The 27,000-nt window shown below is 39.9% G+C and overlaps 2 protein-coding genes and 1 long non-coding RNA gene across 4 annotated transcripts; 1 reads left to right on the forward strand and 2 right to left on the reverse strand.

The window, feature by feature from the left end:
* Positions 1 to 148: 148 nt before the first annotated feature.
* LOC130178660 (kinesin-1 heavy chain) lies at positions 149 to 18,447 on the reverse strand. The gene is made up of 26 exons (XM_056391085.1): positions 18,076 to 18,447; positions 13,386 to 13,473; positions 13,134 to 13,207; positions 12,912 to 13,016; positions 12,635 to 12,683; positions 12,069 to 12,124; positions 11,888 to 11,975; positions 11,658 to 11,782; positions 11,322 to 11,426; positions 9,775 to 9,920; positions 9,296 to 9,444; positions 8,909 to 9,096; positions 8,619 to 8,687; positions 7,946 to 8,152; positions 7,437 to 7,580; positions 7,083 to 7,274; positions 6,845 to 6,962; positions 6,406 to 6,461; positions 6,138 to 6,247; positions 5,899 to 6,000; positions 5,672 to 5,732; positions 5,395 to 5,466; positions 5,027 to 5,131; positions 4,514 to 4,730; positions 3,719 to 3,851; positions 149 to 3,147 (listed from the first exon to the last, which is right to left on the reverse strand). The coding sequence occupies exons 1-26, from the start codon at positions 18,199 to 18,201 to the stop codon at positions 3,144 to 3,146; spliced, it is 2,889 nt and encodes a 962-aa protein (XP_056247060.1). The 5' UTR covers positions 18,202 to 18,447; the 3' UTR covers positions 149 to 3,143.
* A 2,482-nt stretch (positions 18,448 to 20,929) lies between these two features.
* Positions 20,930 to 26,791, forward strand: LOC130179201 (sodium- and chloride-dependent GABA transporter 3-like). The gene is made up of 14 exons (XM_056392030.1): positions 20,930 to 21,549; positions 21,696 to 21,835; positions 22,020 to 22,157; positions 22,243 to 22,330; positions 22,916 to 23,048; positions 23,147 to 23,281; positions 23,886 to 23,989; positions 24,589 to 24,713; positions 24,833 to 24,945; positions 25,035 to 25,172; positions 25,281 to 25,383; positions 25,734 to 25,834; positions 26,225 to 26,395; positions 26,657 to 26,791. Exons 1-14 carry the CDS (start codon positions 21,398 to 21,400, stop codon positions 26,762 to 26,764), a joined length of 1,749 nt encoding a protein of 582 aa, XP_056248005.1. The 5' UTR covers positions 20,930 to 21,397; the 3' UTR covers positions 26,765 to 26,791.
* On the reverse strand, positions 21,603 to 26,737 carry LOC130179205 (uncharacterized). Of its 2 annotated transcripts, XR_008829255.1 has the most exons (7): positions 26,639 to 26,737; positions 25,061 to 25,167; positions 24,814 to 24,931; positions 24,577 to 24,698; positions 22,897 to 23,040; positions 22,097 to 22,146; positions 21,603 to 21,855 (listed from the first exon to the last, which is right to left on the reverse strand). It is a non-coding gene; the product is annotated as an uncharacterized LOC130179205 (long non-coding RNA). The 2 variants fall into 2 exon arrangements; XR_008829254.1 differs by lacking the exon at positions 22,097 to 22,146.
* Positions 26,792 to 27,000: the final 209 nt, after the last annotated feature.

The following is a 27,000-nucleotide window of genomic DNA, read 5'->3' on the forward strand; positions in this document are numbered from 1 at the left end:
ATTAATAAATTAACTTTTCTACATTAACATTATCAAAAAGACAGAAAATACATTTGTGAGCATGACAAAAATCCAGCATTAAATGACTCATAATTTTTTTGCAAAAACAATTAGTAAATCTTAGCCAAACACAAGAAGGACAGAGGGGTAGAAGAGTTTTGTCATAATTATTTAATCACACATACATTTACATCATGCAGTCAATCCAAAACTGTGATCTCATTAACTTCCCATCTCTGTCCATATCAGAGCCCTGCTATTTGTGCCCCAGTTCTCCAGGAATGATCCAGTACCTTGTCCACTGATGGATCCTCAAAACTGTCCTTTAAAAACTGACCAACTATTACACAGTAATAAAAAAAAAGTGGATTCACTTTTGTTTTTTCAAATTTAGAATTAATGCAAAACTCATTTCAATTTAGGAAAACACCACAAATATTCTTTGCCGTTTGTATTTAACCGTTTTTCCCCATTTCAAATCAAGTTTTGGTGGAAGGTCAAAGGATAAACATTTTGAGGTCCATGCTGCAAAGGCTTAACTAATCTAGAAGATAACACAGAGGGAATAAACCATCTCGATAGACACCAAACACTGTCCTGTCATAGATGCGTGGGAGCTACTCCTCCCGGCAGTCTGTAGAAAGTAGTTTTTACCATTTAAATTATTTGCTGTCAACAAACGGTTCCATTTACAGGACATTGGAAACGTCTTTTTTCCTCCAGTCAAAAACAGCCACATATGGAGTGTTTTTCTGAGTGCAGATATTGTGAAGAAGTGCTATTAAACCTAACTTTCCTGTTACAAGACGACAGGTTTTAGTATGACATCCTACTAGAGAAAGCCAAACTCCCATCCCCCTTTTCAAGCTAGATTTGTTTCACTAGTATCAGCCAAAAATGCTTTTTTTTTGCAACAGGTTTCTTTAATTTATGTCTAAAAAGTGAAATATATATGTTTATTCTTAACTAATACTGTACTCAATAGTAAAGTTTTACCATATTGACATCTTACAGGGAGTTTACTGCCCAGTACATCAGTAGATACCCATTAATCTCTGAATATTGGCAGAAAAAGATTTCAGCTCTTCAGAAACAGCAACAAAAGAAGCCGTCAATACACCAAGTTAGTGAAACCGAAGCTAACAGAGAAGAGGGGCAGGGCTTTGACTTCGTACGGCAGAATTACCACTGCTGCTTAGACACCCTGATCACACCTGCCAGTCGACTGATATACAGTGTATTTTACAGTATATTGCACTTGCACAAGATGTTAGTGTTCTCATGCAGGGGTTACAATCACAACAAGATCTTCGCCAATGCACTGGGGCTTCACAGGGTTAAGAACGAAACAAAAGAAAAAAAAACTGCGGTGGGAATTAAAAAGAAAATAAATCATGAAGAAAACTAAAAAATTACAACAGAGACAACAGAACACAAAATAAATCCTACACCCCTCACTAGATATAGTTAAATAAACCCTTCCTCCAGATGATGACAGAAAATTTTTGTGCAATTACAGACCCTGCTCTCCTGACTGGTTGATCAGCGGCAAGGGTCTGACCCATCGTCTGACACCCTACCCCCCTGCCCGCCGTTCCCCTCTAAATATGCATCTACGTGATCTATGGAACAATGAAAAGATACAGTACATAAAACCCAGCAAAACACATTGCTTTCTGCAAATTTACAACCAAAGGGGCACGTACAGTTACAGGTCCAAAATCTTTGAAGAAACCACAAAAAAAAGGGGTGTGGGAGGGAAGACAAAAATAAAATATATATCGAAGCGAGGCACCCTTGATAGATAGATATCGTGATACGGCAGGGATCAAACAGTTCCTGACAGGTTAGGTTTACAACTAAAAAACAAAAAACAAAAAGATCCTGAATATCTGAGTGAATGGGGATGAGTGACAGCGACCCAGCTAGGACAGGACAAGCATTGTGTGTGCTATCTCAGTCTATATGCCTGCAGACTATGTGCTCCAATGCGCAGAGATATAAATAGCGTCCATTAACACAGCATTATCAACCACTGAGAGGAGTAAAAACAGTACATTTAGCTACTTAGCATAGGCTATGCTAAAAAAGGTGGAAGTTTGTTTTGACAACCGGATCATCCTCCTCTTTCCTTCTTTCCTTCCTTCCTACATTCTTTACATCCTTCGCATGAAGTCACCAATAACGAGTATAGGTTTTATTTTAACTTAATGATAAAAACAATTGGCCTCCACAGGTATTTAGTTAAATACATACTACAGTACACTGTCGCACGTCTTGGCTGTCATTTTTTTTAATCCTTCTCTTCAGCTGTTCCCTGATTTCCATTCAGCTCTCTCTCCAGGGAGGCTTGTGCAGTAGTGCCAATTTTACATCTGTACAACAAGACGGGACAGAACAGTAGTGCTCAACGCCACCTAGTCAATTCAAAACCGTACAGTTTTTTTGTAGTTTTTTTTCCTTAAAGAAGCATGTAAAATCTAGCCAGAGAAAAGTGTGGTTAACAACCAATAATAGTAATCGTGAAATGTACAGAGGTTAGCCTATAGGGTCAAGCTATTTCTCTTGGTAGGGTCTCCTTTCTTTTTTTTTTTTTTGTTTAAGATGTTTGTTTTTTTTGTTTTTTTATTCGGATGCTACCGTTACATTCAGCTTGGCACAGTGCAGAACTACTCGCACGATGACGACAGACTGTGCAAAACAAAATCGAAACCGAAGCTACACATTTGAGTCGCACACGGTTTCGCTCGCCGAGGCTGCGCTCAAGACTGCGTTTGGTTCGGTGGATAAGAATATTATCTTGCCTTTTTGTAAATTAAATTTGTTGTTTTTTTTTTTTCTTTTAATTATATCCAGTAAGAGAAAAAGAGATAAGTCGTGGTGAAAGTCGGGGATGTGGGAGAGTGGGTGGAGGTGGTGGTGAGGGGGGGGGGGGGGGGGGGGGGGGGGGGAGAGGGAGGGGGCTGGAGCTGTACAGGCCAGGAATATTTATATATATATATTTATAATTCAGAAACTCCTTCTTGGCTCCAAAGCAGCGACGAGGAGCCTGTTCGCTGTAATGGAATGACAGGTTGTCAGGGTGGGCAGGGGGGTTTCATATTGGCTTCTTCTGTGGTGTTGTCCTTCTATCCTGCTGCTCCTCAGCTGCAGAGGAACAGAAAGAAACAACGCTGTTAGCTAAAGTCAAACATTCTGCTCATAAGGTGGCTACCATCCATCATGCAGCTGACAAGTTATATCAACGCGGCGTCAGCTAAAGTTAGAATTGACATTTTGAATTGACGTAAATGCTGTTTCACAAACTTTGTGTGTTCCACTAGTCTCAGCCAAAAATGCTTATTTACAACAAAGGTTTCTTTAATCTATCAGTCTAAAAAGTGAAACGTATGTTTATTCTAATTTTAAAGTTAATTCTAACATTAAAGTTTTACCATATTGACATCCTACAGGGAGTTTACTGCCCTCCCCGCTTTTCTTACCTTCAGCTGAATCATCTCTGTTACTGTGTTTAGTGAAGGGAATGCATCAGTACATCATTCAGTAACTTGACTTGCTAAATCCTCCTGGATGCAGCATTTACTGTCACCAAGAAGCCTTTTTACAGCTGCAGCTCAGCTTCTTTCAATTCTTTAGTTACAGCATGTTCACTGCATCTCTTAAATAACAACATTATCTCGTTAGCGCCACGAAAAACAAACAGTGGCGGTCCACTTACTTCTTGTCTGGTTTGCCGCTGCCTCCCCTGATGGACACCGTCTGGCTGTTCTGGTAGAAGCTTCCTCCGCTGCGGTTGATGTTGGGGTGGGTGGGAGATGCCACTGGCTGCTGCCCAGGCCGGATGGGTTTGGCTGTAGACGGGATGAAGACGAGACTGAGGACTGTGTTTTTTTATCATGTGAATCCTAATAGCTGAACTCATGGAGACTTTGGCTAATATCTGTATATAGATCCAAACAAGTCACTGAAATGAATCCATACCAAAGCCAATAGGATTAATTGTTTGTTTGCAACAGCACGAGAAAAACAATGCTTGATGATCCTGTGCAAAACTAGGCAGAGATCTGCATTTCATTTCGGACAATATTGACTTGCCAATGTCTCTGTCAATGAGAAGCTGTTGCAGAAGAAAGAGAGCACCTGCTCATACAAAGAGTTTGGTTTGCTGATTTACAGATTTACAGCCAGTGTGTCTTCAGAGGTTTACTTTGACGAAACATGTACATACTGTATGTCTGAATTATTTGTCTAATAATTACTTACATCACTAAACGTGAACTCCTGGCCTGAAGTCACATTTACTCATTTTAACTTTAATGTGAGTCTCGCCACTTCTATATATAGTTTGAAGACTAATGTTTATGATCTGTTTTTTACTGTCGACAACCAACCCATGTTTAATTCATTCAGAAATTGTCAATGGTGACGAAACAAACAAACAAAAAATAGTTTTTCCTCCCTGAATAAAAATAAGTATAATGTAGGTGTGTGTTTCTCATCCATCACTACTAACCGATCTGGGCTGAATGTCCCCTTCTGGCCATATTCTTGGCTCTGACGGCCTCCTTGATGCGGTCCACTTCCTGTTGGTAGCGCTTGCGGTCGCGGGCAGCGTTCTCCTTCGCCTCCTTCAGAGCAGATTCCAGGGCCTTGACCCGCTCAGCCGTAGCACGAAGGCGCTTTTCCAGTTTAGGAAGCTCACAGCGCAGGTCTGCATTATCACGCACCAGCTGCAAGACAGTTTACATCGCTTTAAATCATCACTCATATTTTGCAATGTGCTCTTCTGTTGCCATGAATTTAAAACACCCTGAAAAAGGGGCTATTAAAAATGTTTAATTGATACTTTTGGCAAAATTATAATGACAGGAGAAAAGTAGGGTGAAGATGGCAGCGCAAACAGGAAAAAAGTAGAGAATGAAATGAAAAGTGAGAAAGAACTAAAAAAAAGAGATCCGTCAGAGATGAGCAGCGTGAGATCCTAAAGGGACAGGAGTGATCTCTGGCTGCATGTGTAACTGCGTACCTGTTTGTGAACCTTGGTGAGCTGCTCAAGATTGTTCTCAAGAAAGGAGATTTTCTGTTTCTGTGCAGCACTCCCACCTGTGTCGTCTGAGTCCATTTCAGCGCTCTGCACAAGAAGTACAACACAACTGTTTAGGAGAACTTCATTCATCACAGATCAATATACAGTCCTGCCATATGTGCCACTTCAATGATTCACATTATTGCAATTTATTGCAGTGATATACTCATTAGTTGTGGTTTTACTTATGAAAGGAGGGACCTTGTATGTTGTGTCTGTTTTGCTGTACTCTTTGCAAGATTCCCCTTAATGAAAGTTTTTCTTTACTACCAGACTATCAACTGCTGATCTATGAAAGTGTGGTTCACCTTTTTCACTCTGGTGGCCAGGTCCTGGACAAAGAGTTTCCTCAGGTTGTGCAGTGTTTGCAGCTCCTTGGCCTGGAGTGGGAAGGGACAAGTCAATTTTAACTTCAATCATAAAAATAATTCTGGATTTGTGTGTTTAAGTTTAACATGATGAATTTAAGTTGTAGCAAGGGAAGCTTACCACACTGGTTTATAAGACATAGACCAAACAATAAGAGGATTGTCCCTAATAGTTGCTCCAAACATAGTTCTGTCAATCAGTGTATTCACAACTCACCACTGTCTCTTCCAGACCCTTCAGGTCCTGTCTGGCCTGCTCCCTTCTGTCCTGCATCACCCTGAACAACAACAACAAAAAACATAGTTCAAACTTGGTGCGGTATGAAATTATATGATGATAAATGGTGGCTTTTTTATTGTATTTGACCAATGCATTGAACCAGACTGGGTCAACAAAGTTAAGACCAGTAATAGTGTGTGCATGTGTTTGTGTGTGAAACATACGTAAGCTCATGTAGCTTGCGGCTCTTCTCCTGGTCGGTGGATTTGAGTTTCTCGTGCTCCACTCTGAGCCTCTCTTGCTCCAGCATGATCTTCTGGTTCAGACTGGAAGAAATCATTTACAATAATGGTTAAAAGAGGCCATCCTTTGTGCATGGATTTGGAGCTATGACAGACATCTTGAATGAATACAGTACTGAGACATCAGTATAGAGCTTTCTATACAGAAACTGAATTCTTACTCCTGCAGTTCAGTGATGAGTTTCTCTTTGTTGTCCAGCTCATCTCTCAGGCTGCTGATCTGTTTCTGGTGAGCTTCACGGTGGGAATGGATCTGCTTTTCCACTGCTTCCTGAACACAAACACATATACACAAAATTTACACACTGAGGCATGCTGATGCAAATTCAAAAGTTACAGTTTTCAAGTGGCTGTTGATCGAGACTCTAATCTGATGTGCTCTCAAAGTGTGCTCTTGTGTTTATTGTTTAATGGGGCAGAGGAACAAACCTTGACTTCATTGGCAGTCTGGATCTCATTCTCTTTCTCCATTGCATGGACTTTCTCTGTAAAACAGAAAAGTGGAGGAATAAACACATGCAATTTTGCTAAATCCAGGACATTCTCACAAAAAAGAGAAGCCAAAATAAACTGAAAGCAACGATCAAATTGACTTTATGCCTTAGGCTTTCCTAGACTTATTCTGCTAAACTTTCACCATGCAGCTGTAGTCAAACAGCACTAACTCTGATCTACTATATTATAAACAGAACAGAACAAGCTCCTAAAACCCGACTCTAACACGTTTTTTTGAGCTGATAACTATGCTGATGTTTTCCAAGATTAATTTCCCTGAGTAGCAGTACTTAAGTTGACTTGAAGTAAGGTGCTGGGCTCACTGCTGTATCTCTTGCTCTGTCCTTGAACAGCAACATGAACAGCAACATACCCTGAGCACTGAGCTTGACAAGTTCTTCATTGAGAGAGTCCACGTTCTCCTCCAGCTGCCTCTTCTTCTGCTCCACGTTCTGCAGGTACTCAGTCAGCGACTTGATTTTAGCCTCATGCTGAAGACAGAAGACACAATGCAGATGTTTATTAATATAACCCTTATGAGGACTCAGAAACAATATGACTCTTTCTGTAGATACAAACACAGATATCACTCCGATGTAAATGTTCAGTACCTGGGAGATGCGCAGCTGGCAGGCAGCCAGCTCCTTCTCGTTCTCATCCATCTTCTTGTTGCTCTCTGACTGAGTGCTCTCCAGCTGCTTGCAGCGTTTCACCATGGTCTTCACCTCTGACTTCATCTTACTAATGTAGAGACGAGCCACCGTGAACTCCTCGTCTATCAGGCCGCTGCCACCCTCATGTTGCTGGAAAGACCGAAGAGGAAGGTTAGACCATACAGAGGAAGCAGGGGGTAAAGTTGGATAGAGGGAAGTGGAACAGGAGATCTAAATTTCTTCATGCTTTCTAAGAGGCTGGCATTGGTGTTGCGTTGCTATGGTAACAGTGTAGAAAAACCATCTCAGTACCTTGATGTCATTGCTGCCCACTGCGATACCGATCTCGGCTAAATCTTTGAGCAGTGATGACATCATCTCAGTCACCCTCTTCTTCTGGTGGTTGGACATCTCCTTCAGCTTCTGGAGCTCAGAGTCCAGAGACGACAGGATGGACTGAAGGGAAAGAGAAGTTTTAAATATCAAATATACATAATATTTTTTCTTCTACTATTTTCACATACTAACAAAACTCAAAGTTCAGTTTCCCGCTTTTACTTTAACTTCATTATTACCCAGTGCTGAAATTGTCACTAGCGGTTAACATAATCGTAATTGCTACATTCTCAATTTATGCCTAACATCGCTAAATGTTTGCATGTGCTAGTGGTTCTTTTTATCTCTGCAGGTTGTATGAGTTTCATTATAGCTTTGCATGTGTGTGTTAACATAGCCAAAATGAGGGACATCAAATAAAAGTCACGACTAATATGAAAGCATCACAGTGACTTTGGGCGTGCTGATATGTGTCCCCGGCTTACTGATTTCTGGCTGAGCTCCTCGCTGATGGCCTCAAACTCCTTGGTCTTATCCTCCACCTCCTGGCTCTTCTGGTCATAGTTGACAGCCAGCTCCTCCAGAGCCTGCAGCACCTCCTTCACCTCCTCCTTGGAGGCCTCGTTCTCCGCCTGCAGGCGGTTCAGCTCTGACTGTAGATTCTCATGATCACGGCGGGAAGAGGCTAGAAGCTGTATGCAGAGGAAGAGAAGTGTAATTATGCTGTTTGCTTTCAAATGTATTAGGGCTACAGCAATTATTCAGTGTTTGATACAATATGAATGAATAAGCAAGTTGCATTTTTATTTGGCCTGATATCAAACAGGATTTTACTGATTTTACAACTAATAACATGCAGCAGACAGAAGCCCTAAAGCACATCTGTAAAACAAGGGTAGTAGGAGAATTCAGTAGTAATGTAACGATGTGTGCATGTGTGAAAGACTTACTCTAAAGAGACAGAATTATGAAAGTAACCTCCACAAAATAACATTTTTTATTAATAGCTGTTCTGAATGAGACAACAGGACTGAAGTAAGTAAAATATAATAATGACTTGACAGCTCTGACAACTCCATGTGTCTTCCCACATCTCTGAGACTACCCCCCCCCCCACCCCCCCACCCCCCACATACATGTTGGACCTCCAGTACTCACCTCCTCCTGGTCCAGCATCTGCTGCTTCAGCTTCTCGGCCAGCTGGCTCTGCTGGTTGATCTCCTCATCCTGTAAAGTGCAAAGACACACAGCAACATTAGTATTCACACAGAGCACTGCAGGGCTCACTGCAGATAAGACAGTACATGGTGAAACGACAAAATCATTGGAAGAAATAAAGTGACCACCATGTTTGTTTTTTGTATTGAGAATACGGTTCTCATTCATTTCATCCCCAGCTCCTCTAATTCAAAACTTATAAGATGTTGTTAGGGGCATCTATTTCTCACCTTATCATCCAGCTGTTTGTAAAGCTTGGCCAGCTCAGCCTCACATTTGTCCTTCTCCACGTCGGTGAGGCGAACACCGGGCACGTTGGGCGTGGAGGCTGGCTTGTCATTAATTACGTTGTCCAGGGCCTGCACCTCGGCGTTGGCCTTCTCCTTGTCAAACTGCTCCTCCACTGGCACGCTCTCACCTGGGGTGGGAGTTTATAAATTATGTTGTGTGTGTGTGGAAGGTGTAGAGCTTCTTGTACACCATCTGTACTATCGAACAAATAAATTGTCCCTTATACACTATAGACCAAAACCAGCTCTTCACATTAAAAATATTAGATTAGAATCTGGATGGGCAGGGATGAAACAGTGGAATAAGACATAGATCTGCTCCCTCACCATTCCTCCAGCGGTTGAGCTCGTTCTCCAACCAGGTGATGGTGTTCCTCAAGGTCTTATTCTTCTCCTTCTCCCTCTCATACTTCTGCTTCCACTGCTCTGCTGTCAGCTCAACATTGACAGTGACTGTGTTCTTGATAGTCTTTGCTCTGATGCAGAAAAAACATTATCTTATTACACTGAAAGGACCCTTTTAAGAAAATGTTACGCAACACTATTCCTTAAAAAACGGCACCTAAATGTACAAACAGGCTTGAACAATCACTTGACCAACTGTGACAATGATTGTAATACAATTCCCATGTTACATATGGCTTTTCAAATCTTTTCTATACCTGTATGTGGACTTCTTAAACTCTATTTTAGATTAATAATTAAAAAATTGACTTAATTTTTTTTTCCAGTAAACAACATTATTTATATGTCAAACTAAAATACATAGGGCAGTGTGACTTGTTTCCTTCTGCTGGCCTACTAACCTTTGTCCGAACATGAGAGTGGATTTGGTTTCGGCCTCATTAAAGGAGGAAGGCGAGCAGCAGATAACAATAGTGGTTCGACAGTTACCACCCAGCGAGTCCTGCAGGATACGGGTCATCTTGCTGTCTCGGTATGGGATGTAGGCCTGGAAACCACACACAAATATATAGAGAGAGAAAATTAAATTAGAGGAATGCACTATATAAATTGAAGTGTGATGGGCCCCATGACAATTCAGGAAACAGAATTTGATGACATCTTTTTTTCTAGTCATCAGTAAATAGTTCAACAAAAAGCACTCTTGACTTGAAACACCTGTTACAAAACAAAAGGTTTCCCATGGTATTTTATATTACTTGTATATACTCTCCTGAAACATAGACAACTTCTGCCAACATAATGAAAAAATTACTTTACACTTTAACTTTCACACCGAAAATGTCATATTAAATAAGTGTGGCTATTGCTTAAGGCGTCATCTTGTAACTATATTGACCATCAGACTAGATGGGTAGAGATCTGAGGTCAAGAGTGACAATTTTCTAGGAGAAACCCTGTAATTGTGGGATATCAAAAAAAACCAAAAACATACGTATATATCAGACATGAGAGTTAGAAAGAAGAAAACAAACAAAACAAAGTGTGTTATTCTCTAAGCCAGGATGATTCACTGTAATATTCTGCTTCTGCCCTGAAACCAAAGAATAGGCCAATAGGATGTGATGGCTTCGGTTACAACTCTCCCAAGTTGAATAAAGTCAGATGCCAGTGAAATGAAAACTTGATCCCTCAGTATTCTATTATTATTGATACAAGAAGCTGAGCTGTAGCAGTCTGTTGTAATTTTTCAGACACCACTACGCTCAGTTGGGAGTGAGACATCTCTGTACAATTGCTCATTTGTTTTAGACCATCACAAATATAACAGCAGCTGTCCGCCCCAGGTTGTTTACAGAGCGAAGGGGCACTGGAACAAACCAATCATTGATCAAAGTGAAAAGTGTGAAATTAGTGTGCGACAGCTAAAGCAAAACATTGCTTGGAGATAAGTTTTTATCTGCTAAAGTTATTTCTGCAGCAAAAAGGATCCGCAGACGGGTAAAAATGGTACTTTCACACTAAGATAACTGAACAAGATGTTGGTTTTTCAGATAGACCGGTGCACAGCTCTGGGCTGTGCAGCTGGTAAACAGACCAGACTTCACTTCAGTCTGTTACATTAACAGTAATTTGCTTTTTGAAAGAAATCCACCTGAGGTCATAACTGATCTAACATTTGCTGAGCTGAATAAACTAGAAGATAATGCTAAAACAGATTGGGGCACATTGTGATCTGTAGTAAAGATTAAAGATCAACAGACAAGACAGTTAACCGTGTCGTAGTAACCTCAATTATCCCATAAGGCGATTCACTTTTTCTTAAGGTGCAAATTTAAAGACCAGAACCCAGAAGAAGAAGAGCACCACAACACATTCAACAAATGGATCTCCATGATAACATCAACAGGCACATTCACTGAGTTCGACATGAAGCAGAGTTACTGACCGTTCCTTCAGCCAGAGCAGAGATGACGTTTCCCAGGGACGACAGAGACTTGTTGATGTTCTTTGCTTCATCCAGGACAGCTCCCTCTGCTCCTGTTTTACTGACCTGAAAATCACATGGACAATAACCTCAGCAAGATCCTGCGCAGCTGACAAAGAACAAACTGTCATCCGAGGCTGGCCCAATTGAATTAAGTAAACCATAAATGGGAAATGGCTCTTCCAAAAATGTAGATTACAGAAGTTTATCACAAAACTACTCCTGGACTAGAATGAATATGCATAATTTCACCAATATGTTTAACAGATGGTTTAACTGTCCTTTGATTCTCTTTACCTTTTCACTTCCAGCCAGATCCACCAGGTAGAGTTTGCCACTGAGCTTTTGCTCTGTCTGAGTGTTCTCCTGTTTGACGTTTATCAGGAAGATGCTGTGACTCCTGGAGCTGTGCTCGTTCATGTCTGTGAGAGAAATAACAGCCATGTAACCAAAAGATATTGGCTTCAAATGGAAAGTCTATGGATTTATGACACAGATTAATGGATAAGAATAGAATGGCATCTCACTTGTAACTGCTACATGTCTGTTAGATTTGCCTTCATCGATTGTATCCATGACCTCCTCTGGGCTGCAGACAAACCTCTCAGTGCAGCCCTAAAAAAAAAACAACAACATTGAGTTAAATTAATGATCCGCTCTAACTGGTTTTACCAGATCTTTGACATGTGAAAGGAGGTTAGGTCTAACCTTGACGTAGGGTACTCTGTTTTTGTCTTCATGCACTGACAAATTGGTCTTTGACACTGAAAATGAGAAGGAAATAATATGTGAGAGATCGACTTTGCACTGCAAACGCATATCATATGACAGTATATTGTTGTTTTTAAATAATACTCTAAAAATTCAAAATTTAAACATAAAATGTTAAGAGATGGTGATTAAAATGTCCTTCTTTGAGCTTCAAACATTTAATACAGCCAGTTTTAGACAACCTGTGGTCAGTGCACTTCAAACGGACTTTGACTTCAATGGCTCCCAACAGGAAATAACTTCTCAAATTCTTCCACTCTGGCCAGTTTTGAGCATTTGAACTGGAAAACTTCCAGTGATAAACCTGATATCTAATCAGGACCAAGCATTATGAGATCCATGTCGTCAAATTCATGTAAAAAAATTTCATATATGTCCATATAGACATACTGACTACAGCTAACACCCTCATCAATCATATTCCTGACACTGATGCACATTCATTTTCTCCACGATTCACAGGATTTTAGCAGCTTGTTCACTCCACCGTCTCAGCCACTTACCATCCAGAAGGTCCCGGATCTTGTCTAAGTAGATTTCAAAATATGAAACCTGTAAACAGAGGAAGAGCCTCATTATTTTACAATCCAGCTAAGAGATAAGACTGGCCAATCAAATAAATTTGGGAGTTGTTTCATTTACTGCATTGTACAGAATAGAAAAAAGGACACAAAGAAACAAATGCTAAAAGAAACTATAACTAAAAAATACACTTAAAAGAATAGATGTTATTAATCAACAGATAAGAGGAAAAACCACTAGCTTGCCCGCTCTGCTTACTTTGATATGAAACTCCAAGTTTTCATCCATGGAATAGATGTAGTTGAAAATGTCTTGAACTATCCTGGGGATGATGCCCATTGAATCTGTGTCATGGAGATTCCCCTGCAAGCAGAAAGCAAATAAATGTAATGTTATCATGTCAAGAGAAAAGATTCATTCAAAAACAATGTGCAGTTTATTTCGGGAAAAAAAACACCAGTTCATAGAAGTAATCCTTACCTCCATGGTGTGTGTTTTGCCAGATGATGTCTGTCCATATGCAAAAATTGTTCCATTGTATCCCTCCAGAACATCTATAAAAAAAAAAAAAAAAAAAAACCAAGATCATGTTGAAGCAAGGACACAAAGGTCATATTTAAGTCAAGATTTTAAAAAAGGCTGAGCTGATGTCATTTCATGTGTAGTGTACATGTCTATACATATTAAGTCTGGGATATAAACATGCTGACAAATGCAAAAGGGAGACCTCACCTTTTACAATCTTCTGGGCGCAGGCATTGTACACTTGTTCCTGTGTTGTATTTGACTGAAACACTCTGTCAAACATGTATGGTTTACCCTGGAATAAACAGAGGAAGAAGAGTGAATGATGGATACAAGTATTTCAACATGAGTGCAACACATAAAAAAAGATCTTATTAGTGTTTCATGAGAAAAATCTTGTATCAGAGAGGAACTCGACCTCTACTGAAACAGAAAGGCGTTAAAGAATAAAAATTACATCTGTCTTTAGGAATTATTATTTGTTTAAGTTTACATTTGTTTATTCTTGTATTCCTCTTGGCATTTTGCAGTTAAATTGTGAAATAAAGTTGTTGCAAAAAGGAAGCTATGCACTTTATATGACCACCAGCAGCAATAACATGTTCTTTTAAATGAACGTGTGCAGCACGAGCCACCATGGCTGAGGTGAGATAACAAATCTACCTACAGGAACTCTTTACCAGAAAAACCATATGCATGCAGCCCCCACACTTCACCCCAAACTGTATCTAGATTCTAAAAATATGCGTTTCATTGATGCATAAGCTTTTCAGGCATTTTATGTTTGTTTAATGGCAGCAATACAGAGGTGACAACACATGAGGTTATATAGGAGGGATGATATGACAACAACTCCTAGCTGTACTCAAACAGGGGATGGTGCAAGTACATGGGTCTGTTTTTCCAACAGGACGCCCAAAATGATCAAACTTGATGTTCTCAATCTAATTCATCCTCTGCTGGCTGCATACTAGTTCATCTCAGAAAAGCAGTATCCCTGTTCTGATATAGCTTCTCTCATCCCATTTGAACTTCCCGCCAATGATCTCAACACCATTTATAACAAACTAAAATTGACCCTGAGTTTTTATCAGTGGCTTAAGAGCCGGCCTGCTTCAAAGAAGCAGCGTGTAGCTGGTTGTGATATCCCATGGGCTTGACAAAACTTCAAAGCACAATTCCAGTGAGATAGAAATCAATAGCTAGACTCATAAAGGTACCCACAGGGTAATAAAACTGATGCTACAAGCAATTCTGAGGTTCAACTGAGATGGCATTCCATCTTGGGAGGTTTGAAGTCCCAGTTGACTCATCTCGTTTCCAGTCTGATGGGTGGGGTCCTACCTCTGATGTATTAACAGTTTAGGAACAAGACGGCCCCATTTGTATGCAATACAATTGGTTGCAAAACATACATGCCTGAGTGGCAGAAGATTAGTTATTGCCAGGTACAGTGTTCCCACCTGTAAGAGCAAGAGAAGGCTGAGAATACTGGTGTCACTTTGGAGATGCCACTGATTGGTGCTTACTTGTTTAAGACCAGTTGTACACGTAAACACATTCGTAACTTAAGGTGAAACACAAATTATCTCACTGTGTGACATTGAAAGCTACAGCACCTTTAGCAGTGCAAGAATTATTCAAACTACTACAGCTCAGATGCCCTCAATTTGCACCCTGGCTCATAATCCCCCCCCCCCAAACAGACGGTCACATCTAAAGCACAGCTCTGTGCAACACAGACCAGCAGCATCTTAAGACGTTGATAATTCACTCCAGCTAGCTACATCCTGGCAATTAACTCTGGCCAAAACAAGAGCGCTGAGCCACTATCGGGCCACCCAGACACTGTAAGCAAACAATGGCACAGCCCAGGTTTCAACTCCTCATTGTTACTGCTGCCACTGGCCTCGTTACCTACACTTCTCTCTAATGGGATTACTTGCTGAAAATGTAATTACAGTGAAATGCATTGTTAGAGTATTCATAAGTGCTCTGTCATGTTCCTGCTTCCTGATGGCCTTGTTATGATACTGCCCAGGGTAGGTTATTCAGGAGAGACAATAACACACAGTCCAAGGTTCTTCTGCACCACCCATATACTGTAAGTCTAGTTGTATGATGCATGAACTCTAATTGGATTTTGTTGCTAGGCAAAATAGGTCAGCCCTCCAAAATTTATCAATTTGGGTTTGCTTCCTGGTACGCAGCGGGCTCAGGAGTTGATTGCTTCTATGTTATTTACTTGCTTAAATGCGTTAGGAGAACTTTTACTTATCTCTCTAATCCTTTTCTTCCCTTTTTATCTCTCACGCACTTCCACCACAACACTATTTAAAAGTAGCTCAGTCGTGTTGTTACGGGACAACCCAGGCTACTATGTGCAAATAAGAGATGTGACAGCAAAGCATGGGAAAATTACTTGATCATGTATATGCACAGCTGACAGGGACGTAATGGATGCATGAATTATTCACCTGCTGCACACTCACACTACACTGGCAAGGCTGGCTTGGCAAACTGAGCTAGTTACGACACTCATACTGCCTCATCAGGAAACTTCATCTTCCTCTATTTCCAGACACAAACAAAATCTCTGATGTAGGGAATCAGTGACCCTCCATGAGTATAAGAGAGCATCAAAGCAGCATCACCAAGGCCTGCAATGATAAAGCTGCTTGTCAGACATCTTTACAACACGCAGTGTGGTCAGTTCCACCACAGGCGGAGCAATGAAGCATTGGTACCAAGGCTTCAGCTCTAATAGACGGTCCACGCCCTGGATTGTTTTAAAATGGATAAAAATATGAGCTAAGTGAGTCAGCTACCCTGGATAAGAGCATCTGCAAAACAAAGTACATCACCATAATAATTACCCTCCCCAACCGGAGAGATTGCCCAGCGCCAAGCCAACTGCTTGCTCTGATTGGTCCAACAGCTGGTAACCAGGAGAGAAAACACAGGGGGATTACCCAGGAGGCCTCAGCTGCTGCTTATGGGCACTGTAAGTGTTGTACCTCTCAAAGCAGATGCACCAGCAGAGGTGACTAGGCTCTGGCCTGCAACACTTGTGGCTCTCACAATGTGCACTGGTATTTTGGCACTATTACTGACTGGTATTCTGAAATGGGCAGGGCCACATCATGCCTGAGGGACACAGACAATATGCTTGCTATTAGTTAAAGGCCTGAAGTCAGTGTCAGCAAAACCATTCAAGAAGTCACCACAGCTATAATAGTCTTCTCTGTTTTGCGAGACAGAAAATGAATAGTCCTGTTGTACACACTTAAATAAGTGGTTAAACTGTAAAGGGGATGTGATTCATATCCATTTGCAACTTCATGGATGGAAATCGAGATAAGTTTCTACTGCCTTGTTAAGTCTTTTAAAGAGGTATTTTTACAGGTGCACATATTACAAAGATACCAAAGTCTGCATAGAGAGCGACAGTTTGTTGGAAAGGAAAAGTAATGTTTAACCATGATCTTTTTCATATGGATACACCAATGACTTTTGCCCATTTAGCATGTACAAACTTCATATGTCTGCCAAGCTTTTACGCTGCTATGTTTGTAAATTACTACAGTCATAAAGCATATGAAAAGAGCAACTTTTCTCCTTTCGTGTATAATTTTCAATCCTGCCATGCAGATATGATGCAGAGACACGTAATGGCATGAACCCAGACTGTGTAAACAGTGACTTGTGAAGACAGTGTATAGACATTTGATGACAAAGCATCAAGTGCATATCTTTTGCAAACTGACTTCAGGGCAAATTCTTGGTTGATTCAGTAAAGTGGAGGTAACATGGCACTGCATTAGTAAAGGCATTTCCTTCTTTTGTTATAATTGAGATTGTGCCCATGCAATTATGCTTATCAGGTGGTGGAGGGTCTGTATCACTAGAGGGACAATTCAACCAAAGACATCAAACTTTGGTTTGATCCCAAACTGAATGTCCTGGTTAAAAGAAAACAGATAACCTATTTACTCAAAATGTAGTTGAACCAGTTGGGTTATTAACTGTAAAACGTCCAGTCACTGAAGGCCAACAGACTACCTCTAGCCTGCAAATAATCTGACATTTCTACTGCCACTCACATTACTTTGACGTTACTATTGTCTGTTTCCTATTCTTGAATGGAAGCATATTTTCAGTCTATGTTATATTCAATACTCAAGAGTAATTTCTACTTGGTCTACATAAGGGTTGGTATATATAGCCAGCTGGTCAGCTAGCTAATGTTAGCTTTAATTAAGCTACAGTATTAAAATTAGCCAGCTAGCCAAGGCCGGCTAATCTGTCAACTACCAGCTGGCCTAGCCTGCTAGCCAACAGTCTGTTAGCTACTACTAAATCAAAGCTGGCTTACGCTTTATGCTGACGCAAACTGTTCATAATTAATAGCTTTATTGTTACAGATGCAGCGTTAGTTATGAATTAATGTGATATAAATGCAGTAAATAGCGTGCAGGATTGTAGAGCTAACGCTGGCGACATTTTAACCCGTGCCAGCCGATGTGTTTGTGGCTTTGTTGAATGACAGCTCCCTTAGCCATGACAGGGCAACTGCGAATAGTGACATTTTACGGTAACAGCAATTTGACTAGCTTTTAGAAATGTGGAATTGAACGCTGTTGTCGATTTTCCACGAGCTGGACTGAATATGTACCAAGTTATATGTAACTGAATGTTTGGGTGGCGGCAGAAGTTGGCTGCAGTTGAGGGCCAGCGGAACAACGCAGCGGTGAACAGGTCAGCCCGTGCTAACGTTAGCTAACAAGCTAGGGTGCTAACTACCGTAGCTACAAGACAATCAAAAATGGCGTACTGCTGACTGTGCCAGAGGACTCTGTCACACAGGTAACTGAAGCCCCTTGACTAAATAACTCACCGCGATCACAACGGTCTCTTCCCCTTGAAACTTGGGAATGTATCTGTCGCCTCTCGTCACCTCGGAGCTGTTCAGGGGCCTAAAACGGCACATCACTTTGATGGTGCACTCCGCCGGGTCGGCCATCTTCCACGGTTCACGAATGGAAATTCACCAATAAAATAAAAAGTATATCCTGGATCCCAGGGGCGGCCGTGGGGGGCTAAAAGGGAGGCCGAGCCCCTCTGTCCCAATCTCAGGTTCTGGAAAGGGCGATAATGATCTGTCGGGCATTCAACAGAAATCCTTGTTTTCCTCTCAATCGGTTCCCCCTCCTGTTAGGAAGCCATGATACCGGTGGATCAGCGGCTGGCCACCTCACCCCTCCTGCTGCTGTGGATGTGGATCACCATGACGTCACCCCGGCGCTCCCCTCCTCACTGTGTTATTGTTCAGAAATCCTCAATATAGCATTGCATTAAAGTGTGTCTAGTTCAGCCATTTTTAGATAAAATAAGTTTACTGGATCAAAAACACGTGTAAAAGTGTTTTATTTTTCGTTGTCAGGTCATTATTCATCTCTCCTCTTTGCAATATTGCATCAGGACGAAAACAAAAACAACTACATAGTGTAAAATAAATAAAAGAAATTAAAATTCATTAAATAATATTCACTTAAATTTTGAATAAATTAAATTAATAAGCCTCAGATCCCTGTGTTAGAGAGAAGGTCTTGGGATCGTACATGCCTGAGTAGACTCATTTCAGTCTTCCAGGCTGTAGTAAGAATATCACGCCCTCGCACAAATATGACCTTAAATGCAAAATTAATTTTTAAACAAACACAAAGCAAAACCTTCACACAACTACATGACAATACACTGATTTTAACTTTTTAGCTTTTGGTCAGAGCCCTTCACCATAGCACTGAGAAGCTGATGTACAAATAAATCCCATTGCCCAGTGAAACAAGTGCAATAGACATAATTAAAGAGCTTCACTTGTATTACACTTTTCAGCTGAGAACAGGGCAAAGTACTTTACAATGCTTTACTTTCAACCATGCACACAGCTGAGGCGATGAAACCACAGACACTGGCCTGCTCATGTGGAGGAACTTGGAGCCTGGTGTCAAACAATTAGTATGTTTAAAAGTTAAAAGCAATCAATACAATAGATCAATACTATGTACAATTACTCCTTTTTCCTGAAATACCTTGAATTTCATAAAAAGCAGATTAAGTTGGTCCCCATGTTTCCCACAGAGGACACTGGGTAAAAGTGTCCCATTCAGCGGCTAGAATTCAGTGAATATTACAATGTAAAATTCATAATAAAGTGTTACCCACAAATAAAATATGCAAACTACTAACAAAATGAAAGTTTTTCTAACTCTTGAACGGCCAATGGAGCCAGGATGTGTGGCATTTAATTTGGGAATTTGTAATCTAAAATGGGAATTTGTCATATGAACACTAAAACAAATTAAATAATTAACTGCAAAAGTCTATTGAAAAGTTTCTGAAACGCCCTTTGCTCTTTTGAACCCATTTTATAGCTTTTGTAGGTGTCTGACTACTCCATCTACTCCATTCTTGTAAACATTACAATACACAAAATAAGAAGTCCAACAAGATGAAAATATGCTGTTTTTAAGGACTCCAGCAAAATACTAGAATAAAAGTATTTAGTTGACTTACACCTCTAGGAAGGAAAACAACAGATTTAGGGAGAAAATGTTGAAAATGTGCCTGCAATTATTTGTCATGCTTTATAACCTCTATAACCCCACAGCCTACTTTTGCATGACAAACATTACAAAGTCACGTTGTGTGGAAAAGCTTTCTTAAAACCCATAAAAATAATTCCTACTCAAGATACCAGGGTTTTCAAGGATACCAAATATGCTGGGCTGAATTACTGGAAAAAATGTGTGCAACGAAGCACAAGATGACTGGAATTTTCCATTTAATATAGAAACACTGTCACTTAGATTTGAATGTTTCATTTAATATAAGTATTATAAAGCTTCAGTGAAGCAAGCTGACACAGTTTATGGGGGGACATGTTTTATCTATGTTGCTTTAAGGGAAATGTAAGGAAAATATTAGTGCTATTGTTACACCCAAAAGAGGATATAACTGTAGCCTGTGACTCAGCTGTCTTTAAGACCGTATGCTGTAGGAGCTGCAGCTGTGAGACCTCCTCCTAAATAAAAATGCATAATGTCTGACCTCATTCAACAGATGTCATAATGGAGCAAAAGCCACGGTAAACCACTAGTGGCTGAACACATTTTCTGGCCACTCCCTGAAACACTAAGGGATATCATTTTTCATGTTGGGAGTGCTTAGCTAATCCAAATACCAGTTCTACTGGCCCACTTGTGTGTTCACCGAGGAAGCGACAGGGCGTGGTGCTGCTGTGTGAGCTAACAGGGTAGTCTGGTTGTCAGAGAGCAACAAGTCCCCAGAGACCACATTGTCTACTGTTCCACACATATGGGTCTGAAAGAATAAAAGAAAGGTTATTCAGTAATATGAGCTAGTTTCATACTTACTCGTCTTTACGGTTCGATACTTTAGAATGAGAATACAGCGTGAGGTGTTAATTGATGGTAGTGAGCTGTTTCTTTCAGACCCCCACCCCACCCCATCCTAACTGTGTACTAAATGGCTCAGCATCCATCTAAGCCTATTACTTGACAGCTGTCTTAGTTATTATAATCTTGTAGCACATAGATTTACTTTCATTGTTAATGCATTAGGCTGCAGGCATGGTTTTGTTTGGATAATGCAAATACATTCATCTACATTGTCTGTAATATTTGATTAGTGCTTACAGATGAGGAAATAACCGTTTAATTTCCATGGCATTCATTTTATTTCCACAATGGGTAGAGGGGAAAAAAAAAATCATCATTCAATATGTGATATATAAAGTCTGTAAAAGTATTGGCACTTCATCAACAGGGGCCCTCAGGGAGGTTTGAGGTGAAGTTGAAGAATAAAACATAATTCATACAGTTTTTCAGTGGTGGATAAAGTACTCACTTCACAAGTGAACCTCCATCATAGGACAGAAAACCCAGAGTTAAACCTGAGGTTACCTTGCTAACCTCAAATCCTGCTTTGTGGTACAGGCCTCTGGTTATGATTGCTCCTTAGGAAAAAAAACATCAGCCCTAAATTACTGGTTTTGTGCATAATCTATGATCCAATTGCTGTCTTGAGGGAAGGGTGAAGCCAAATTAAGAAATGACACATTATAAAAGCAGCAAAGATCAGTTGTCAGTACGCTGGAATAACAGAACACACACAGGAATTAAGTTCTTGATCTTGAGATGAACAGAGAAAGAAGAAAAACGGAAAATCAGATGAGGCATGGAGACAGAGGACAGTGGACAAATAAAACTGAATATATTCTGGTTGTTGCAGGAAACATAGTCGGTTTGGGTAATGTGTGGAGATTTCCTTACCTCTGCTACAAGGTGAAGGTGAATCATACTAACTTTGTATTCAGTAGAGCTGCATTATTTTTTGTATAGTGGACTGGAAAAAATGAATAATGAGGATTGGCAATTAAAAGATATCACTGAATTAATTTGTCATTTCCATGACAACTCATGTCTCTGTGTTTACTACAGGTGCTTTTCTGGTGCCATACGGTCTGTTAGCTGTGGTGTGTGGGATCCTTCTGTTCCTGCTGGAGAGCTCAGTTGGTCAGTACACCCAGGAAGGATTCATCACGTCTTGGAGGAAAATGTGTCCACTGGCACAAGGTGGGATGATTTGAGTTGAACTACAATGTGCAGCCAAAATGGGGAAAAAGCCACAAATCACACTTTAAGGAAAAGGCTTTTACACAAAGATAGGAAATTAATATTTTCCAGAAATGAGTTTTGCTAATGTTTTATTGCTCAGCAGGTGCCATTTAAAAAAATTGTGGTTTGTATTTCACTGTAGGAATTGTATTTGGACAACTGGTGATTTCACTATGTTTCTTCATCTACATTTTAATTGAAGCCTGGGCTCTCTTCTACCTGGTGTTCTCGTTCAGATCCCAGATCCCCTGGGCCAGCTGTGAGAACACCTGGAACACAGGTGAGACGTTGAAGTTAAGCCGCCAGGGTCCCAACAGAGTCTCCAGTTAACCTCAATGGAATCTTTCTTTGTTCCCCAAACTCAGCTCACTGTGTCGGTCTTCAGACTTTCAATTCATCTCATGTGACAGCAAACCAGACCAACATCACCTCTGCTGCCATTGAGTTCTGGGAGTAGTGTAATTTCCCTTTTGTCTGATGAACCATAATAAAATATATACTATTGTTTCAATATTTCAATTTCGATTTATTATTTTTCATTCTATGTTTTTATGCTATGTTAGGAAATAATCTTTTTCACTTGTTCTGTCTCTTCAAGCTCTTTGAAATTAAAAAACCTTTCTGAAAGTTTATGGACTCAGAACAATTTCAAGGACTCTGAAATCTGATGTGGCCCTTTTGTTATTGGTTGCAACGTACAATGTTAAAAGGTAGCAGCATTCTGATGCACTTTTGCAACTTCGGCAGCTTTGACTTCAAATTTACAATTTTTCAGTGACAGTGACAAAGTAAAACAATATTAAAAGAAGATCTAACACAGTTGATTATTCAAAGGAAGATGAAAAAACGTGTAAGACACAACAATAGAAAATGTAGAAAATGTTTAAGAATTTGCTTAGACTCAAATTATGTTGCAAATATCCTTTAACATTTGCAAAACTGCCACTGGCTGTTGTGATTCAATGTCATGCCAAATTATCACTAAGTAGACCTGAGTGGTTGTGTCTTATCATGTGTACCTCTTATATTTCTCTTGAGACGACGTGTGCTGGCCATGTCTGGAGGCATTGAGGAGCTGGGCGGTGTGCGATGGGAGCTGGCTCTGTGTCTTCTGGCCTGCTGGGTGGTCTGTTACTTCAGTATCTGGAAAGGTGTCAGATCCTCTGGAAAGGTCAGTGGAAATATCTGAATTCTTTATCTACTTGTGGTGCATAGAATCATCAATATCCCATGACAATTTTTCCTTCTGAAATTTCCTTTTCTTTTCAGGTGGCATCTTTCACTGCCACGTTCCCCTATGTGATGCTCATGGTCCTCCTCATCAGGGGCCTGACTCTACCTGGAGCTTGGCAAGGGATTTACTATTACCTGTATCCAGATTTGAACCGCTTGGCTAACGTTAAGGTGATCAGTTTATTTTATCCTAACTTAAGAATCACTAAAGAGAAAAATAATTCAAATCGTACTCCTTTAAAGTAATTTCTTCAGGGTTTCAACCAAACTAGGTCATACCTGTATGATGTGTCTTCCTACCATGTGTAAAGGCAAAAGTATTTATAGTTGTTCTGACTGGACATGCTAGAGGCAGAAAGCCTGCAGTCACAGCCTCTTTCATGCTACATCACACTGCCTCCATGATCTCTGCAAGAGCCCTGTGTCTTTGTTGCCTTGACATGATGAATGGTACAAATGGGGGATAAGAGCACACACTTCTGGACACACTTAAAGGCTTTCATGTTGTGAGAGATCCATTGTAAAAACCTTTGCACACCTGGCCAAATGCCATATCAAGGAGGAGTGATTGTTGAGCTGTCTGTTTTGAAAAGTTAAAAAATTTGTCAAATGCAGCCCAAATGCAGGGGTTTGATACTGACAACATACTGAGGCTGTATGTCTTGGGTTTGGTGTAGTGACTTCCTTCATCTTCTATTGTGGGGTCTTTACAATGCAATCCTTGCATTGTTGTGTCATCTATTGTAGAGTTTTTATTCTCTTTCATACATTACAGGTGTGGATAGAGGCAGGATCTCAAATATTCTTCTCCTATAGCCTGACAGCAGGGACTCTGAATGTTCTGGGCAGCTACAATGACTACAACAACAACTGTTACAAGTAAGCATGACTGTGACCTTCATTCCACTTTTATTTTATTTTGTTTGTGACTTAGAGGATTGAACTGTGAAGAGTTTTCTTTTCTCAGATATTAAGGAAATTACAGAGCTATCGTATGTATTAGATGGGTTTTGAGTTGGTGTTGGGTGTTGTGTATTATGAGTCTTAATGTGAGTATGAATGATATGGATGTGTCTTGATGTATCTGTTGTCACTGAAGTATTATTTATACATTTATGGGGACCCTAGGAAGAATAGCCACTGTTACAATACAGAGGATAAGGGGGATCTTAATAAAAAGAAAGAAAGTAAACAGTAAATCAGATATCACAACAACTCTGATGTCCTACTAGTTTGGTTATACAAGACATTTTTTGTTGTTATAGACACGTGAAAATAAAGCAATAAATAAAACAGTAAAGAGGTAATTTGTCAAAAATTAAATAACAGACTACAGTCAACACTGAAATGTTTGAATGAATACAATATTACTGTAAATACTTCACTTTACACCAATACTTATTTACTTTTACATTGCTCTATAGTCATAGGAATTTCCCATTTTTAACAAGGGTATTTCTTCTTACCTTGACCTCTAGAGACTGCTTTTGGCTCTGTTTACTGAACGGTGGGACCAGTTTTGTTGCTGGATTTGTCGTCTTCTCAGTGCTCGGATTCATGGCTCAGAAACAGGGTGTTACTGTCGACACTGTAGTTGAATCAGGTAAATATCAACATTAATTTGAGTGCAACGGTTAAGATCTTCACAGCAATTGAACCACAGTTGAATGTTTCCAGGTCTCAAAATGAAGAAATGTATCAACCTTTTTCTCCAAACCACAGGTCCAGGTTTGGCCTTCATTGCTTATCCTCAGGCAACAGCTATGATGCCTTTACCACAGTTCTGGACTGTCTGCTTCTTCCTGATGCTCATTCTGCTGACTGTTGACACACATGTAAGATCATTTGTGGAATTACCTAATGATTAATATCAGACACATTTCAGGAATGAAGAACTCAAATTTACTCATAATATCTCGTGCAGTTTGTGATCGTGGAGAGTTTTATTACCACGGTGACCGACTTGTTTCCAAAGATGATTCGTGCACCAGTGAGGCATGAGATCTTCGTCCTCCTCATCTGTTTATCCAGCTTCCTCATACAACTGACCCTGGTTACTGAAGTAAAACAAAAATATTTTACAAAGAAATGTATATTATTGCATTAAATTAAATACACTGTCTTCTACATTATGTGTATTATTTTTACATCTTGTCTCTTCATGCTTTAGGGAGGTATATACGTATTCCAACTTATTGATTTCTATGGCTCGACCAGAGTCTGTCAGAATTTCATGGCTATATCTCAGTGCATGGCTGTGGGCTGGATATTTGGTAAAAATCCTTTATTTTTTAAAAAAAATGTATGTAACTGGCTTTATTCTATATTTTTGTTATTGTCAACAAATCCTATAAAAACAACATCATCAACAGTTTGTTATATCATCTCTAAATACTTTCTGACTTCCATACCCTGTCTGTAGCTAAAAAATGATAAAATAAAATAATAAAATAAATTAAAACAAAGGATCCAGTAGGTTTGTTAGGACTGATCAGCAAATGTTCATCTTAACGGGTCATCCAGTTCTCTGGATGAAACTCTTGTCTTAGTATTTTGCATTATAATCAAAATATTTTCATGTAATGTGAAACTAGACTAAATGTACAATCTGAACATCCATCAGGTGCTGATCGCTTTTTTAACATCATTAAGGACATGACGGGACAGAGACCGTCTGTTTTCTTTAAACTTTGCTGGAAATACATCATTCCTCTGCTGTCATTGGTGAGTCAGATTTTACATAATTCCATTAGGTAAACTAAATTTGAGTGAGATTCTTCTCCCAGTATGGATGAATTTGGTACTAATGGATTTTTGCATGTAAGTTTTACATATTAATCTTCCAGGAGTTGTGTGAAATTTATCCTACAATAAAACAAAATTTAGAAATAACAAGTTGTGTGAATGGTCACTGAACCCTATATATCTATTCAGTCTTATCTATCTTAGCTGATAATATTTATAATCTACCTAACTACTAATGGTTAGGTATGACTGAAAAAAAAAAAAACTAAGATTGACTTGATTTGTTTATTATAGCTTCCTCAATTTTTTTATGAAATAAGATAATAATGGTATTTATCTATGTAAAAAACTGTTTCCACATCCTCACAGATTTCCTTCATCTTGTACCTGGTTGATTACAAACACCTCAAGGTTCACAACTTGTACATTTACCCTGACTGGGCTTATGCACTGGGATGGACCATGACTCTCTCCTCTGTTCTCATGGTGCCACTGTGGGCAGCTGGACAGATGTGTTTGACACCAGGAACCTTCAGAGAGGTCAGTCCTCAAAGAGTTTTCACGAGTCATAAACCAGAAAATTGTCTGCAGAGGAATTTGAGAACATTTTTGCGACAAAAAAACCTTAAAAGTTGGTAAATAGAAATTCAAACTGAAAAATAAAAATAAGGAGATAAGAATGTTTAGCCTGCTTGCTGCATTTAATTGAAGGTACAGCATGGTTAAGGACTCAAAATGTCTCCTGTAGGTTTCACAATTAGTATGGAAACTGACTTATCTCACTTTTGTCCTACTTTCCAGCGTTTGTCCGTCCTCTGTCGTCCTGCTGGAGATCCAGCTTGGCAGAGGAGAAAACTGGGAGAGGAGGGGACAAGTGTGGAACTGAGGACATCTGCCGTGACAGCTTAGTGTGACCTGAGAAGTCAACTTTAATAAAAACTTCAGATATCATTCTGTATATAAGCTTCTAGAGGAGATTTCAATAGGTCTAAATCATGAAGTCTGATTAAAGATGGACGTGGCCTCAGTGACGTAACTCATGTAACTGAAGAGTGGTTTTAAAGCTCAGCTCAGAGTGGGACCCAAGCTGTTGCCATCTTGGCAGAGTTGGGGCGTGTGGAGCACGTGCTAATTAGAGCTAACTA

This window comes from Seriola aureovittata, chromosome 12, assembly GCF_021018895.1.
Source record: "Seriola aureovittata isolate HTS-2021-v1 ecotype China chromosome 12, ASM2101889v1, whole genome shotgun sequence".
Lineage (NCBI taxonomy): Eukaryota > Metazoa > Chordata > Actinopteri > Carangiformes > Carangidae > Seriola > Seriola aureovittata.

Bases quoted from the DNA above. Each gene is read 5' to 3' on its own strand.
- LOC130178660 (XM_056391085.1), bottom strand. From the start codon at position 18,201: ATGGCCGACCCGGCGGAGTGCACCATCAAAGTGATGTGCCGTTTTAGG. The intron at 12,125-12,634 runs GTAAGTGGCTGA...TCTCATTTTCAG, and splicing joins GATCCGGGACCTTCTGGATG to TGTCAAAGACCAATTTGTCA. The intron at 11,976-12,068 runs GTTAGACCTAAC...TTTTTTTTTTAG, and splicing joins ACAGAGTACCCTACGTCAAG to GGCTGCACTGAGAGGTTTGT.
- LOC130179201 (XM_056392030.1), top strand. From the start codon at position 21,398: ATGAACAGAGAAAGAAGAAAAACGGAAAATCAGATGAGGCATGGAGAC. The intron at 22,331-22,915 runs GTAGTGTAATTT...ATTTCTCTTGAG, and splicing joins GCTGCCATTGAGTTCTGGGA to ACGACGTGTGCTGGCCATGT. The intron at 23,282-23,885 runs GTGATCAGTTTA...CATACATTACAG, and splicing joins ACCGCTTGGCTAACGTTAAG to GTGTGGATAGAGGCAGGATC.